The 17601-nt window shown below is 39.8% G+C and overlaps 1 protein-coding gene across 3 annotated transcripts in view; it reads right to left on the reverse strand.

Moving 5' to 3' along the window:
• Positions 1–3052: 3052 nt before the first annotated feature.
• GARS1 (glycyl-tRNA synthetase 1) overlaps positions 3053–17601 on the reverse strand; it is a 47661-nt gene continuing 33112 nt past the window's right edge. For 2 of the 3 annotated variants that reach the window (XM_054505245.2, XM_064575098.1), the window contains 7 exons: positions 16118–16226; positions 15141–15285; positions 10686–10771; positions 8502–8611; positions 5566–5659; positions 4712–4902; positions 3053–3340 (listed from right to left, as the gene is read on the reverse strand). In XM_054505245.2, the coding sequence (XP_054361220.1) occupies positions 3215–3340; positions 4712–4902; positions 5566–5659; positions 8502–8611; positions 10686–10771; positions 15141–15285; positions 16118–16226 (861 nt within the window). In that variant the 3' untranslated portion in view covers positions 3053–3214. Of the gene's footprint in view, positions 3341–4711; positions 4903–5565; positions 5660–8501; positions 8612–10685; positions 10772–15140; positions 15286–16113; positions 16227–17601 lie in introns of all 3 variants that reach the window. The other variant, XM_064575097.1, reaches the window with a different exon arrangement.

Consider the following 17601-nt stretch of genomic DNA (forward strand, 5'->3'; position numbering starts at 1 on the left):
GGAGAAGCAGGCTTCCTGCTGAGCAGGGAGCCCGATGTGGGACTCGATCCCAGGACCCTGGGATCATAACCTGAGCCGAAGGCAGACGCTTAACGACTGAGCCACCCAGGCGCCCCAGACATGGGTATTTTTTAAAGCTCAAGGGATTCTACTGTGCGGCCAGGGTTAACATCTTTTACTGCGGCAACAGGTTTAAAAAGATGTGTCCTTTAACATGCTAGGAAGATAACACCATCCAGCTGAGAGAACAGCATGTCAAAAACACAAGAGGAGCTCCTGGACAAGAGGACAGGGACACGGGCTGCTTCTTTCCAGCAATTCCTGTCGAAGCTCCCAAATTATGTCCCAATTTCCAGAAGAGACCTTAATTCCATCCACATGATTTTAACACAATTACTGCTTAGAGGCAGCCCGATAACCAAGAATTATTGAAGAGGCAACAAGAGGTGAATTTTGAAGCAGAGCAAACTTGTTCATCCATTCACTTACTGAATCAGCTAAAATTCTTCATGGTGTTGGCCGAATGCCAAATGAAAACCTGCCTTAAACTAAAGGCTATCAGCAAAGATGCTGGCGAGAGTTTCTTTAATGTGAGCAATGCTATCAAAACCTCTCCATCCTAGCCTCAGTCAAGAGATACAGATTAATAGTTTTTCCTGGGGATAGAAGATTAAGTGCAACTATATTCAGAGATAATTTGGATTTATTTCCAGGGCACCTAGTTCTCTCATGAATAGATTCCACTGGCTAAAACAGTCACTACCGTTACCCTAAGTTTATACTGGTTTAGGAAAAGTAAATAAAGGTCTAAAAGGAATCTATTTCATGAACAAAATAATTCTGCAAGTTGTCACAGAGCTCATTTGACATCTGACATCTCTAGTACCATCTCACGCAATTAGTAAGATCATTTCTGTATTTTTATGACTTGGCAATGAATTCCTTTTCTAGAACATCCAGCTACGTTCAGTATTTTACTATTACGAGCTCCTGCACTAGTCAGGCACAGAGCACTTCTCTGGACAAACCTCCTCATTGTATTTTAATGCCCTGAATTCCAACCTAGGTTTTAAAGAAACTACTGTGTTCTTACGCACATTCCATGGAAATCAGTTTGAATCTGACCCTTCCCCATCACTATTTTTGGAGAGAGTGATGAACAGAAGTAACTTCTCTGAGAGACAGTGCTATTTATCCAGCTCTTGTTGAACTAGCCCACAGTCTGATACACACAATACACAAATAATTAAGAAAAAGGACTCACAGAGCAACAAGCCAGAAAGACTCTGGCTTTAAATACATACTGAGCTTGAACAGAAGAGAGGTGAGAGGTGTGTATGTGTGTATGTGTGTGCGCAAAACTCGTGTGTCGAGAGCCTCTTCATTCAGAAGGCAGTCCTTCACCTGCCTGGGCTCAGAATCGAGCACATGTGGCACAAACAGAACCCGTGAGCTCTGCTACTGGCCCACGTTCCCCACTCAGGTAATTAGTCACTTGAAATGCAGTGGGTATTCTCTCAGGAGAAATCACACACTGGCCCTAGGGGAGAACAGAGAAGAGAAAAGGAGGGCTCCCAGAAGTAATATCCAGCACTGAACTCATGACAGATGTATTTGCCAATGAAAAGTGAAGACAGTTTTAGTTCTAATCCTTTTATGATCTAAAGTAGGCAGATCCCGCTATGTATTAAATATGTATCTTTACTATTAATGAGCTCGTAAGAATGTCTGAGGTGGTGGTGATTGACTGACTGTGGAGGTACTCACTGTAAAAGGAAGTAAATTAGAATAAGCAAAGGCAACCTCCAGCCCCAATGTGAGAATGCTAGAATATATGCTAAGTCAAGAGCTGTAAGAAATCTGAGGTGAAAGGAATCCCTACAAAATGAACACTCAGTTTATTCAAAATCTAGTTCCTTCTAATAATGAATGCTTTAAAAAAGCACCAGGTAGAAGAGAAATAAACTTCAGTAAAAGGCTTTCATCCCCAAGAAGTTCATTCAAAAATTCAAGACTCATCCCAAGTCTATTTGTTGAATACCTACTACGTACTGTGGTGGGCATCATCAGAGAGGAGATAAAAATGAAGGGAATCCCTGGGAGATCCACTACTTCAATTGTTCTTCATACCCAAGACAAAGGAAGCATTCTGGAGACCACTGTGCCCCTATCTCACATTGTCTGAGAGGAGGCTGAGACACTAGACAAAGTCCTAACTCTGGAAAGAGAGTTGTTCCAATTTGCACATCCTTGAATATTTTCCTAACAAATATATGTGTTCTGAGTGTTCTATACAAAAACATAATAGAAGTCCCTCAAAAGCTGAGCCCAAAACTGCTGGGCTAGAATCACGATACCGTGATGGTTGAGAACTGCTAAGTCAGACAAGACAGGTGGGATTCCTCCAGCATCAGAAGTTTAATGATCGCCAGGGCTACCTGCAAAGCCAAGTACAAGCATACTTCTTGTACATAGCAGGCTTCTGCCAATGCACACCCTCCCGGAGTCAGAAAAGCAGTTCTTCTGTCCTCAGAACATCGTTGCTGGCAGCCCTAAGCCCCCATGGCAGCAAGCTTCCTCCTCCTCCACTGCTCCTGCTGCCCATCCCCCCCCTCAGCTTTTCCTAGAAGGGGTTCCAGCTGCTGACGGAATGCTGTCTCTTTAACACAAGGCATCACTTTCTCAAAAAAAAAAGAGAATAGAAAAAGCATATCTAGAGAGACAGAAAGTAGGTAAGTGGCTGCTTGGGGCTGGAGTTGGAATAGACAGTGGCGCTAAAAGCACATGAAACCTCTTTCTGGAGTGATGGAAATGTTCTAAAATTAGATTGCATTGATGGCTGCACAATTCTGTAAATACACTAAACATCATTGAATTGGATACTTAAAACTGTTGAGTTTTATGGTATGTAAATTTTACCCCAATACGGCTGTTAATTGAAAAAAAAAATGTATTAACTGTGTTTAACATTAACTCATGAGCATGTCTACCCAAGGTGGGGAAAAATACAGCTTTGCTGAAAATGCAGAAAGAGGAGCAAATGGATTACAAGTTTGTTCAGAATTCCTTCAACTTTAATTGTGGGGGTCAGATCAGGCAGCCACTGAGGATAAAATGCAGTCCCCAGGAGTAATTGCAATGCTGTTTGTAAAGTGGACATGATAAGAGCTATTTTTTTATTAGGGCAAGTGGTCAAAAGTCGTTAAAATTGTCGTCATTCCTCGATTGTCTCTTTTTTACCAGTCTCTTGCCCTTCAAAGACAGGATACCTGGCCTCCACATCGGCCCACGTGATGCTGCCATTGGCCAGATCGCAGACTACACTGGGCAGTTCAGAGACCTGGGGTAATAAAGCAAAGAGAATTCCAAGAATCAACAGACTTGATTAGACCATCGAAAAAAGATTCACCCTGAACTCAGGAGACCTTATAGAGAGCCAAATCAGTGTCTAAATAATCACAAGATCCCTCTGCAAACTGGCCCCCACAGAATGTTTCCCATCACTTCTATGGAAGCCTCTTTCCTTACTTATACTCACCTTTCTCCCAGGCCTGGGTTCATGCTTTTCTTCCAGCCCAGAATGTCTAACCCTTGGATCACTCAATTCTCCCACAAAGCCTTTCCTAATTATTCTAAATCGCTGTCACCTGACGCTACTTCATGTGCATTAACTTTAGAAGAGGAGCTAGTCAAGTATATGAGCGAGGGGAGACTAGCAAAACGGGGAGCCCCAACCAAGGGGGCCAGTTGTTCCTCAGTCACAACCGAACATTGGCTACCACTCAGCAGCAGTTCCTAAACTTGAGCGTGCATCAGAATCATCCAGGGGTCACATCATGCCCACCCTCTATCTGTCTCCAACCTCCCACCCCACCTGTTTCTGATTCAATAGGTCTGGGGTGAAGAGTTTGCTTATTTAACAAAATCCCAAGTGATGTGATGGTGCTGGTCCGGGGACCACACTCTGAAAACCACTATCAGATGGGAATGTAGGTCCACAGTAGCCAGATCTGGCTTTGTAAAAAGACAAACCAGAAATCCTTGACTTCCAAATTAGACTATAAACTCCTTTGGAAAAAAAGCAGTCTTCTACTTTTGTTTTCCTATTATTAACTCTCCGTAGCAAGCTGAGCACCTAACAGGCACGCTAAATAGAACCTCTGCTCAAAATCAGTCAGGCAGTTGTCAAAGTGGGTGTTCTTTCCTTCCCCTTCTGTAGTTTTCCCATCTCCATTATCCCTTCCCATTAAGTAAAATTACTGAAACATTATTGGCTATTTTGAAAGGATTAACAGGAAAAGTTTATACATACATATGTATCTATACATACATATGTATCTATACATATGTACACATTTGTATAGAAATATACAAATGTCAAAGCCCCCCAAAGCCTGCCAATAAAACTATGGCAGCAACCACTTGGGATCATACGTCTCTTGCCCAAATAAACAAATAATTACATAAAAGCAAACTGCTGGAGAATGAGCCCAGAGTGAGCCAAATGGTTATAAAACATTAGATAACTGTTAACGGGTATTTTCATAATTAAGCCAAGGGGATTTGGGAATCTGTACACTGATACAAGCCTATGATTAAAATTCAAAAGAAAAAAGGGGGTGGGGGGCAAAAACACAACAAAATCCAGGTCAAATCAGAAGGAACCAGTATACATCTCTAAGTTAAAAATGCCAAAAAGAAGGCCAGCCACCTCTGCTCTAATCTGCCGCATGGAGTCTCGGTCCCGCAGAGTTGCCGTGTGAGGGGTCTTGTTCACTGTATCGAAGTCAATGGTGATGCCGAAAGCCACGCCAATCTCATCAGTCCTGGCGTAGCGTCTTCCAATAGACCCAGAGGAGTCATCTACTTTGTGAGAGACGCCGTTCCTGGTCAGGGCTTCCGCTGTCCAAAATAAATTAAGTAAATTAAAAATAAAAAACGGACAACGTTCCAATGTCATCTACATGTTGTCATACAAGCTTGGGAAACTTATAAAAGGGCCTGAGACAAGAGAGCAATTAAGTTACAGCTGCAAAAGAAAGAAAAATCCCCAAAGTTTACTAAGTGCCTCAGTGTAGCTCCTACCCACATCTCACCTGGCTACAGGGGAACAAGTATCACACTAAGAGCCAAGGCCAGGGGACCCCATCCAGACTCCCCCACCTCTACTTGCACAACCCCAAGCAACTCAATGAACTCTTCCCACTTCCCAACTCTGAAATCGGTGGGCCCCACCACATGACCACTAGGAGCCCATTCAGTGCTGTGGGTCCAGTTGGTTAACACTCCACTAGGATTCCCCTGATGAAGGGAGCAGCACCAAGGTCAAGAGGAGAAGCAAGGATATTTTGAACCTGACCCTTGGGTCCTACCCTGACTAATTCAAATACTAGGAGAAAACATTCTGAACAAGCATACTCCCTTTTAGAAGTAAGGGCGGAGGCTAAAATCACTCAGATTTACTCTTTATTCAATATGTATTTTTATTGAAAAAAGGATACATTTCCTAAAATTCAGTCTACTTGATAGTGTTCCCCTAGAGATTACCCAACTGGATTTGCTTACATAATTCCTTGACAAATGGCATGAACTCCTGGTTTGGGCTCAGTGGCAGGACCGAACATTTGAATGGAGCTACTACAGCAGGGAAACTGAAGAACTACGTGTTTTAAAAAAGAAAGAAATCCAAAGACATTAGTTTATAAACATCTAAACATTAATGTCCAAACTTCATTATCAAAATACCAGAAAACATAATCTGAAAATCAGTGTGACAAAAGAGAAAAAGCAAGATGGATCTGGTTTTCAGCTCTAAATTCGAACCACTTTAGATCTAAGTCTTATGACTTAGATCTTAAGTCTCTCCATCTAAAAACGGGTATCTCCCATCTGCTCTGCTTACTTCACACGTCTGTAAAAAGCTGAATGATGTGAAAGCATTCAGAGAGCTACCATATAAGATGGTCATTTTGGGTACCACATAAAAACCTTACTTCTTTCCGTGGAAACCCATGAAGACCATCCCACCAAATCATCAAATAGTAAGTGGCACTGCCAAAAACCAAAATCCCATTCTGTCCTTTAAGAAACTCAGCACGGCTGAAGGATCTGTAAGTCTTCGTGACCAGGTAAAACGGAACAGTTTAATTAGTTTGCAAATGTATATTCAAAAGAAATAGGGTGAAACAAAAAGAGATGCTTTGTATACCTATACCGAAAAGTACAACCCTCCTAAACTGCTCCTAGAGTAGGTTTCAGAGTTACTGAGACATAACGAAAGCAAATACATTCTGTGGAAGGCAAACTAGTCTACCGCCCTGAGTTGGAAATAAGAGCTGAAGTCAGTTTTTTTTTTTTTTTTTTTAAGATTTTATTTATTTATTTGAGAGAGAATGAGAGTCAGAGAGCACGAGAGGGAAGAGGGCAGAGGGAGAAGCAGACCCCCCGCTGAGCAGGGAGCCCGATGCGGGACTCGATCCTGGGACTCCAGGATCATGACCTGAGCCGAAGGCAGTCGCTTAACCAACTGAGCCACCCAGGCGCCCTGAAGTCAGTTTTTAAATAATATTTGTATAAAAGGGCCACAGGAAGGCAAGAATATGGAACTCAGAATGAATAGGTCCCATAAAAATCACTGACATGGGTTCCAGCTGAGTCCCTCAAAAGCCCCATTAGCTTTAAATGCCAAGCGGCAGTGACGACCCCTGCTGTAAGTCCTAGACTCCATGGCTGCCCAAATCACAGAACATTCAGAATTCCACTCCTCTCCTCTGTCTGGTAAGAGAGAAGTAAGGACCTGCCTTTATAGAAAAATAATTTTTTAAATCTCACTGGCAATGTTTTTATACCAAATTTATAGGAAAATGGATTAAGGGACAATGTGATTAAAATTTAGAAACATTTCTGGCTTCTCAGAGCCTAATCAAATTTCTCTTCATGAGAGTAATCTCTGTGCAATTCATAAAACACTGTCACTAATTTGTTCTTGCTTAGCCCTTATGAAATTTCTAAAGTTCTGGTTATACCAATATTGTTAGATTCAAAGAAACAGCTAAAAGATTTTTTAAAAACCTTTTTATTAGAAAATAAACAGAAAAGGCCCGAAGCAAACTTAGTATCTAAAAAGAACACTTTCAGTATGTCACCATTCCTCAAGAATAACCATGCCTATATTTACACGTCTGGTGTCTAGACCAGGCTCTTACCATCTGTTGAATGAATGAAAAGCTATTCCTTAAATGTCAAGAAATTAAGATGCAATTAGGGCAGAGGATAAAACAGTAAGTTTATTAGCTACATTATTACCAAGAGTATATCAGACTTTCTAAAATAATGGCACCAAGAACTCATCAGTCTATTCTTCAAGGTTAAATGTCCTAGAAAGAACTCTATGTCTCACATCATGTACACTCAGCTGCAGAATGGTCATGCAGATAAGAATGTTTCATTCACTTAATTTGGCACATACCACCTTTCCACTCTAGCCAGTCTTCTGAATGATTTTCCTGGAAATCTGTGCCTATAAACGACAAGAGTGTAATTTCTGCAGGGATGTCAAGGTGAGAAAGGTGGAGTAAGGCAGAGTGAAGAGATAAAGTGGAAGGTATGGAGCAGTGTTCAGAAGCATGAGGGCCAAAAGACAGTGTGTGGGAGTTAATGAAGACTTCTTAGAAACATTTACCTTTAGCAGTGCTTGAATGCTAGGAAAGGCTCTACCCCAAATACCACTGCCCAATTTACTACCCTGTCAATTTCTCACACTGGAATCACTTGGGGGTTCTTATAAAAAAATACAGATCCCTGGGGCGCCTGGGTGGCTCAGTTGGTTAAGCGACTGCCTTCGGCTCAGGTCATGATCCTGGAGTCCCGGGATCAAGTGCCGCATCGGGCTCCCTGCTCGGCGGGGAGCCTGCTTCTCCCTCTGACCTTCCCCCCTCTCATGTGCTCTCTGTCTCTCTCATTCTGTCTCAAATAAATAAATAAAATCTTTAAAAAAAAAAAAAATACAGATCCCTAGGTCTCAGATCTGTGAATCAGTATCTCTGGACCAGAACCTTTTTCCCCAAAGTCCCCAAATTTTATGCAGTTTGAGAAAGTTCCCTTTAATGCTTCACCAGTGCTTGGCTACAGTTATTTGGTTGGTCCAAATTCTCTGAGCCATCCCCTTCTTCCCAATTTTCTGAAAACATGAGTATATCCAGAAAGTGCCAGTATCTTCCACTGATGCAATACAGATAGTTCCCCCACAGTAATATGTTGTCTCAGAATAAAGAGCACCAGGCAACTGAAACAACCCCATCTAGAATGACCTACATATTCCAAAGCTCAAGTGAGCTAACATAAGAAAGTTCTTTGCTTTGTAAACGGTTAAGCAAAGATGAGTGTTAATGCCACTAGTACATTCGATAACCAATCATTCCAGAGTCTTATTAATAATGTTCTTCAATAAGTTTCATTCCCTGACACTGTGAGAGAATAGCACACTATCCAAGATAACTTACCGTTCTCTGCTCATCTCCCTCACGTACGTGGAATGTATGTTCAAATACCGTATACATGATCCTGCCCAGGCCAAAGGAGGGTTCAATTACATTCGGAACAACTTCTTCCACTGCAAAAGAGATAGAAATCCAATAACATTCTCTCAAACCCTACATAATGCATTGCAGGTCCTCTCTCAACAATTCTTATTAGCACTAAAAAGATCTCTATTCTAGATGGACTTGAGTGATCCTATACATCAGGACAAAGAAGTCAGAACATTCCTTAAAACTATTTGCTGGTAAGAAATATGATGCCTTTAAAGAGAAAGCAGGAGTGAAAAAATTTTTCACCAAATTGTTCTTTGTTTGTACAGTGTAAAACTGAAACAAGGTACCAGTGTTCCTTCCGTAGTATGCCACAGCATGCTATGTACACCAAGTATACCACAGTTGGTAAGCTATGAGCAGGAGCAGCTACTCCATCATCTGCCTTGCCTTGCAGAAAGCATTAGAACTTTTGAGGCTTTTTTTTTAAAAGATTTTATTTATTTATTTATTTATTTATTTGACAGAGAGAGAGACACCGAGAGAGGGAACACAAGGAGGGGGAGTGGGAGAGGGAGAAGCAGGCTTCCCGCAGAGCAGGGAGCCCCATGTGGGGCTCGATCCCAGGACCCTGAGATCATGACCTGAGCAGAAGGCAGATGTGTAACGACTGAGCCACCCAGGCGCCCCTCGAGCTTTTATAAGACTATGAGAACAAAAATCTACCAGCATAGCTGGAAAAATTAACAAAAACAATTCCTACACACAAGTATCACATGCTTTGTGTTTTACTTTTTATCTTGCTGTCTTGATGAGAACTCTTTAAGAAAGTCAGGTTACTACCATTGTACTCCCAAGGTTCTGGGGTCAAGAGGCCCTCAGAGAAGAGTTTGCTGGGGGATCTGCACTCAATCAAAGACATTTTACCAGAGGCCTCACATGGGGGAGGCTACACCTGTGGTACACACAGGAAATGGATTCATTATTACTTATTATTCAGAAAGGAAGGACTGCTAAGCACTGGGTCTTAGGTAACTGACCTTAACCTTGGATAGTCTGTTTCAAGGGAAATGAGATAAGGAGAACCAAAAATTCACATATGTGGAGGAAAAGAGAGGCTGTTTCTTTTGTCTGTGATAAAGAGTAAGAGTAACATTTTAGAAATATGACCAAGGCATCTCCTGCCCATCCTTCTGGGTCACCTAAGCCACGGTGAAGTACAGTTCTGAACCAGCTGCCAGAATGGTGGCTAAAAAGCCCCAGAGCAAGAAGGATCCCCTGCTTACTCTGATCACTGCTCAGACGGGTTTTTACAGCTCACTGAAGCTTAGCTAGAGGGCAAGCCAAAAACAAATGTAAAAGTACGCATGCTCTCTCCAATAGCAGTAGCTTCTCAAATACCCACCTACTACTCTAAGTTTCCAGAAGCTTCCACTCAGCCACAGTTAACCATAAGCATCCTTTGTATATTTTCCAAAACACTCATATCCCAATTCATGTAATTTGTTCTCCAAAAAATAATCACCTCCTTATCTTTTAAAAAAGCATGAAAGATCACTAATCTAAATGACTTTTTAAAAGGTTAATTTGCGGGGAGCCTGGGTGGCTCAGTCAGTTAAGCATCTGCCTTCAGCTCAGGTCATGATCCCAGGGTCCTGGGATCGAGCCCCGCGTCGGGCTCCCTGCTCAGCGGGAAGCCTGCTTCTTCCTCTCGCACTCCCCCTGCTTGTGTTCCCTCTCTCGCTGTGTCTCTCTCTGTCAAATAAATAAATAAAATCTTAAAAAAAAAAAAAAAAAGGTTAATTTGCCACAAGAGAGTGAAGGGGTGAGTTCTCCCCTTTGCTTAAAAAAACAAAAGGACATTTCCTTAAAATGGGAGAAAACGAAAAGATGGTTTTAATCAAAGAGATATTCTTCATACGCACCTCAGTTCATAGGAAATACAAAGGGGGCATTATAAACTATTTTTCAGTATTAATACATTTAAGTTTTTTAAAAAGGCAAAAGATAATGCCTTAAATATATTCATCAAATTTAGGGTTGTGGCCTTAAGTATTTATTTTTCTTCTCCAAATTTTGCTATGTCATAAAACGTAAAAAAACTTTAAGGAGTAATGATTTTTTGTGTTTGTTTCTTAATTATTTTTACAAACTTACCATGTAGTGTTTTTTGGAATCTCTTCACGTTGACCATGTCTTTTGTTAACTGAAATGTTTTCCCCTCAGTTTCAATAGTGAATTCCCTACAAAGAAAACACACCACATATTAGTGAAAACATGCATTCCTATCTCTTAATTTAAAGGAGTTTTACCAATTGCTAGACTCTTTTAAGTGTAATACAGGTTGGTCAGTTCTCCAGATAAAATAGCTGAAGTCAAATTTAAATTATTTCATAAGGAACACCAAATTAAGTATTATTTTAATAATGGCACCAAAAAGTATTCTGGGAAGCACCCAAAAACGTGATTAGTCTTATAAAATTCCACAAGTGACTCAATTAATAATTCCTTTGGTTTTGAGATCAAAATAAAGCCAAAACCACTTTTTTAAAAAAATTCAGTTTTAGATTACAATAAATTTGTCAGAAAAAGGCCTCCTGGCAAAAAGACCACTGTTCTCATTATTGTCCCCAGAAATGTAAAACTGACCAGCTTGTCATCTTACAGAAGGTAATTTTAAAACCCCCACACTAATTCCAAAATAAACTTTGACACTTACGTTGAAGATCAGCTTAAAAAAGTTTAATGATTCTGTTCGATATGTCAATATAAAACACTATCCCTCCAAAAATCAGTGACTGCATTATGTTCATATCCTGAGATATGCCCATTCCACTACTGGTTATAAGAATTCACCTTTATCAAGTAGGGATTGTCTTGGCTCATAAGCAGCTCAATGCCAGGAAGAGAGCCCTCATGTGGCACACTTTGCACTGCATTTTGCTAGTTTCTAGCACTGATAATCTCATGCATCATGAGTGGTTTTCACTCACTTCCTCCATTTTTACTATTCTGTCTGAAGTTTGTAAGTGCATTAAAATGCCATTACATAAGCATTATCATAAATATTCTGTGAGTACAGTCTAAGTGTAAAGTAGGTAGCCTAGGGGCGCCTGGGTGGCTCAGTCGTTAAGCGTCTGCCTTCGGCTCAGGTCATGATCCCAGGGTCCTGGGATCGAGTCCCGCATCGGGCTCCCTGCTCTGCGGGAGGCCTCCTTCTCCCTCTCCCACTCCCCCTGCTTGTGTTCCTGCTCTCGCTATGTCTCTCTCTGTCAAAAAAATAAATAAAATCTTTAAAAAAAAAAAAAAAAGTAGGTAGCCTACGGTCATAAAAAAAGCTGAAATTAGCAAGAAGCCATTATTTGAGAATAATTAATAAAGGAAACTGTCATGTTTATGACAGAAAATGGTATCTAACTAGTGCTCTAACTTGTCCATTTTAATGACATTTGATAGTGTTTTAACATAAATCGATGTTAATTCTGGGAGACCAGAATGCTTTAAAAATTTTCCTACTGAAATGGACAATCATATCTTCAACTTGTTACAAGGGTTCATCTTATAAAACTTCTCTTGACAATATTCTCAGGCAACCACCATCACCCCCAAGGCTCCATTTCAATCCCCTCCACTCCCAGTCAACTAATGATGTGCTTTCTACCACTATAAACTCGAGTTATCTTTCCTAGTTTTACATAAAATCTTTTGTGTCAGACTTCTTTCACTTTGCCTATTGTCTAGGGCCAGATATGAACTATTTCACGGTTTGCAGGCCATATGCAGTCTCTCATATTTTCTGCTTTATTATTTTTTAGTCTCTCGTATTCTCTGCTTGTTTTTTTACTTTTATTTTTTTAAAGAGTTTATTTGAGATGGGGCGCCTGGGTGGCTCAGTCGTTAAGCACCTGCCTTCGGCTCAGGTCGTGATCTCAGGGTCCTGGGATCGAGCCCCGCATCGGGCTCCCTGCTCAGCGGGAAGCCTGCTTCTCCCTCTCCCACTCCCCCTGCTTGTGTTCCCTCTCTCGCTGTGTCTCTCTCTGTCAAATAAATTCATAAAATCTTAAAAAAATAAAATAAAATAAAGAGTTTATTTGAGAGAGGGGGGGAGAGAGAGAGAGCACGAGCAGGGGAAAGTGGCAGAGGGAGAGGGAGAAGCAGACCCCCTGTTGAGCAGAGAGCCCGATGTGGGCCCCAGGATCCCAGGACCCCAGGATCATGACCTGAGCCAAAAGCAGATGCTTAACTGACTGAGCCACCCAGGAGCCCCTTCTTTGCTTTTTAAACAACACTTAGAAAATAATGCAAAACTCAGTTGGAGGGCTGCACAAAAAAAACAATATAAAAGATTTTACAAGTTCACTTAAAAAACTGTACTCTTCAGTTATTAGGTATTCTATAAATGGCAACTAAGTTGATTAATAATGTTTATATCTTCAAACTCCTGTTTTGTTTTGTCTCCTTACTCTACCAATTACTGACAGAGGGTGTAGAAATCTGACTGTAATTGTGGATTTGTCTATTTTTCCTTTCAGTTCTGTCAAGTTTGCTTTATATATTTTGAGGTTGTTTTCAGTTGCATACAATTAGAAGTAATATGTCTTCTTGATGAACTGATCCCTTTAACATTATGAAATGTAACTCTGTCTCTGGCAATTTCCTGTGTTCTGAAGTTGACTTTATCTGATATTAATACAGCCACTCCTAACTTAATGATTAATATTTGTATGGGAAATATTTTTTGATTCTGTTTAAGCCTATTTGTGTATTACAACTACATCAAGTTTCCTGTAAACAGCATTTAATTGGGTCTTGATTTAACTAGTCTGACAATCAATGGCTATTAATTCAAGTGTTTAATTACATTTAATATAATTATTGATACTGCTGAGTTTAAATCTAACACTTCAAGAGTTACTTTCTATTTGTCTCTTCTTTGTTCATTTTTCCCCTTCTGCTTTCTTCTGGAGTATTTTTTATTATTCTATTTTATCTCCCTTACTGGTTTATTATTTAGTTTTTGTGTGTTTTTTCCAGGTAATTGCTCTAGAGTTAACTATATGTACTTTTTCAAACTTACCAGAGTCTACCCTCAAAGAGTATTATGCCATTTCACATGTAATGTGTGCACCTTACAACAGTATATTCCCAGTTCTTTGCTCTCATCCTTTGAGCTGTAGATGGCATACATTTTACTTCTATGTTATAAATTTCACAATATATTGTTACTGTTTTTGCTTTTTTTTTTAAGATGTTATTAATTTGAGAGAGAGAGAAGCACAAGCGGGGGAAGGGACAGAAGGAGAGGGAGAAGCAGACTCCCCACTGAGCAGGGAGCCCAACTCAGGGCTCGATCCCAGGACCCTGGAATCATGACCTGAGCGGAAGGCAGATGCTTAACTGACTGAGCCACCCAGTTGCCCCTGTCTTTGCTCCTTTTAACATAATGAGTCTTTGTTCCCCTGGCTACTTTAAAGACTTTTCTCTTCATTATTGGTTTTCAGCAATTTGATTCTAATGTACCTTCATGTGGTTTTTGTATTTTTTCTGCTTGAGGTTGAATTTCTTGAATCTGGGTTTACAGTTTGCATCAAACTTGGAAAATTTTGACCTATCCTATGTATCTTCAGATTATTTTCTCTGTACACCCTCTCTGTGACTCCTGATTACACATGTTAGATTGCCTCATATTGATCCAAAGGACATTTTTCCCCCAGTCTCTTGTTTTTCTATGCTTCCCTTTGGAGAGTTTCTATTGCTATGTCTTTAAATTCAATGATCTTCCTTTTGCAATGTTTAATCTACTGTTAATCCCAGTTGGTGAATTCTCATTTGCAATACTTCCTCTAGATGTCTGCTGGTTCTTTTTTTGATACATACTTCCATTTCTCACCTCATATGTTCATGTTTTCCCTTATATCCTTGACCATATGAAGTACATTTATTACTGTTTTAACATCCTTATGTGTTTATTCCATCATGTTTGTCACTTCTAGGTGTTTCTTTTGACTGACCTCCTCAATATGGGTCACGTTTTCGTGCTTCTTTATATGTTTAGAACTTTTTTTTTAAGTAGACTCCATGCCCAGCGTGGAATCCAATGTAGGGCTTGAACTCACAACTCTTGAGATCATGACCTGTGCTGAGATCAAGAGTCAGACACTTAACTGACTGAGCCACCCAGGCACCCCTATTTATAAGTTTTTTATTGTTTGTCGGACACAGTAAATTTTACATTGTTTAGTACTGGATTTTGTCATACTTCTTTATAGATGTCTCTATATCTTTATATTTATGCTTAAAACAATTACAGAGACCACTCCAAAGCTCAAAAGAAAAAAAAATGAATGAGAGGATGTCATTTCTTATTATTCTTCAGTCACTTCCTTAGACAAAACTCCTCCTCTAAGAAAGTTACTGGGGAAAAAAAAAAAGATAATTTCAAATCTATTTCCAGGCTATAATGCCAGAATCTCAGTAAACACAGTTCTTTAAATATAGAGATAATACTTACCTGCAAAAAATGTCTAAAGAAACTGATCTTACCCTTTCAGAATCTGCAGAGAGGACATATCTAAGTGGAGCCCATATAAAAGTACACATCTTAAATCTTACCCTTTTTCATTCAGTAGTTTCTCCATTTCTGTAATGTAACACTCATCACAAACAGCCAGGTACTCCAGCACCAGCTTTGCATCCTTCTTATATGCCTTACCAATTGCTCCCTTATTGGGTTCAAACTGAACAACATTGACTGTTTTGTATGAAGTAGTCAAGGAACCAAAAAACACAGAGAACTGCCATAGTATTTCGGAAAACGATCTTGAGGACAATCCATCATCAAATTAAAACAATGACTAGTTCTCTACTGGCATCCTAGATCCCGTTTATACTGACTTCAAGTGTAAGATGAAATAACTACCCACAAAATCATTAGACAAACCTCACTGAAAATAAGTAAACACTGTCAATAGAGACTTCTACAAAGTTACAGTGAGATAAAAGGGATATTATTCTAATCAGCAACATAACCTGATACACAGCATAATTACCTCTACTTACCATTTACTGATTTCTGAAATGTCCCAAACACAACAGGATCTACTTTCTGTCACTGGCCTAGCCCTAAGATGAGTTCACGACCTCATTGCCTACTAAAGAATGGAAATTTCTTTGCTGATGTACAGACTAAGTGAGCTAAATTATTATTTCATCTACCATAAAATGGCACTCATCTTTTCATAGAGAAAGTATTCACCAGGTGCCCTTTATTTAAAGAGCACGTAGGTAGGTGCAGGTGTGGAGAAATGTATTGTGAAAACAGCTGAGAATAACTGGCCAACACTCGGAAAGACATTCAGAGCACTTTTCTGAATATGCTTCTTTTAAAGACCAAACAATGGGTGGGTATATCAGATTACAAAAAAGAGACTAGGCAAGGAGCAATGAGATGGGTAGAAAAATAGGTTTAAATAAGTGTTACCACAATATCCAAAACATCTGTTTATCCATAGAATGTGTAGACTTGGATTTATCCATTTTCAAGATGTTTACACTTTAGACCTGAGTTGCTGAAGTGACCAGAAAGGATATGGGCTCTTTCAGAGGTTTCTCAGCTACAAGTGGGACTTTGGTGGCTCGAGCATGACAAGAAAGGTCATAACAGGAACGATCAGCACATCCGACGATCTCAATCCAGCCCTAAGAAGACATAATAGATAAAAACACTTATTGCACTGGGTTCATTCACAGATGCATGCAGATTGTAAGTAATTTTCACATACCCAAAGATAAATTATAGCATCTCCACTCAACTTTTATAAATGTTTGAAATGGGAATAGTTCTATACATCAGGCAGCTAACAAACCTATAAAATATAATTCACACATGTACACAAAGTTGTCTTCTTATTTTCTGGGCAGATTTCTTTTGCCATATTGTGAATGTGGGGTAAACTAATAGAGTCTAGGATTTAACTATGGAAATAAAATCTGAACCTAGACGAAACCAGTAGATGCGTTTCAAATTTGAGGCCAGGATTCAAAATCAATCTGGCAGAAACCACTACTCTCTTTGGATGAAGTGTCTATTGATCTCACAACCTGGCATCAAATGGCTGTGCTAAACACACACCTCAGCTGACCATGAACGTGGGCATTTGTGTTCAATTCAGTTTCTTACACAACAAAAGAGATCTCAATAAAGAGCAGGTAACATTTAAGTCACAGAATAAAACTTAACAGCAACACCACCATATAGATGTTAAAGACTTCTTTTAGGAGATACCTAGTTAGTCCTCATGAATATTTATATTTTGCCTTTGATCCAAAGAGTATGAAAAATTGCAACTGTCACAACTACTAAGCTTTCCTTTTCCCCTTTACCACATGGGGTGCATGAACTAAAGAGGGCACAAGCTCAGAAACCCCAACACATAACAACAAAACAGAAATTAAAAGAATGAAACCGAAAATCATGTCACTTGATCATCTGACATGCACTGAAGATGTCAACATATTTATGTACTAAAAGATAAAATTACAAAAACACGTCCGAGAACGGCAAGTAACAACTCTGGGATAGTGGTTAACTCTGAGGAAGAAGAGAAGGGTGGAGCATTAGCTGCCTCAGTGACTTTTTTTCATTAAAAAAATAAAATATGAAGCACACAAAAAGGAAGTGTTTGTCTTTTCTTGAATGCATGGACTAATTTCTATTTATCAGACCGTTCTACTGATGGAGTGCTTCAGATAGGGGAGGGAAGCTCTTTACCTGTTTTATTTCCCTGATTTAAGTGAGTGAGAAACAAGTGTCCTTTGTTCTCTTAGGCTGCAACGGAAGAACTTTGATAAGGTTTTGGCATTTCCTTTGCTTTATAAAACATGCTCAGCAAACGGCACCAGTTGTCTACAGTCTGGTAAACTGTTAACAATTACGACATTTTATAAAGCAACTAGTTTAACAAAATCACTACTGTGAGGACTTAAAACAATAAAAAATCTTTAAAGGAGTTCTTCCCTCTCCTTGAAAGTTCCTGTTACTTTCGAGCTTCTGGTTTTGTTTAGTTTCCCAATG

The sequence above is a fragment of the Mirounga angustirostris genome, unplaced genomic scaffold (assembly GCF_029215605.1).
Source record: "Mirounga angustirostris isolate CCGP_5_RB_7025 unplaced genomic scaffold, mMirAng1.0.hap1 SCAF_12, whole genome shotgun sequence".
NCBI classification, from domain to species: domain Eukaryota; kingdom Metazoa; phylum Chordata; class Mammalia; order Carnivora; family Phocidae; genus Mirounga; species Mirounga angustirostris.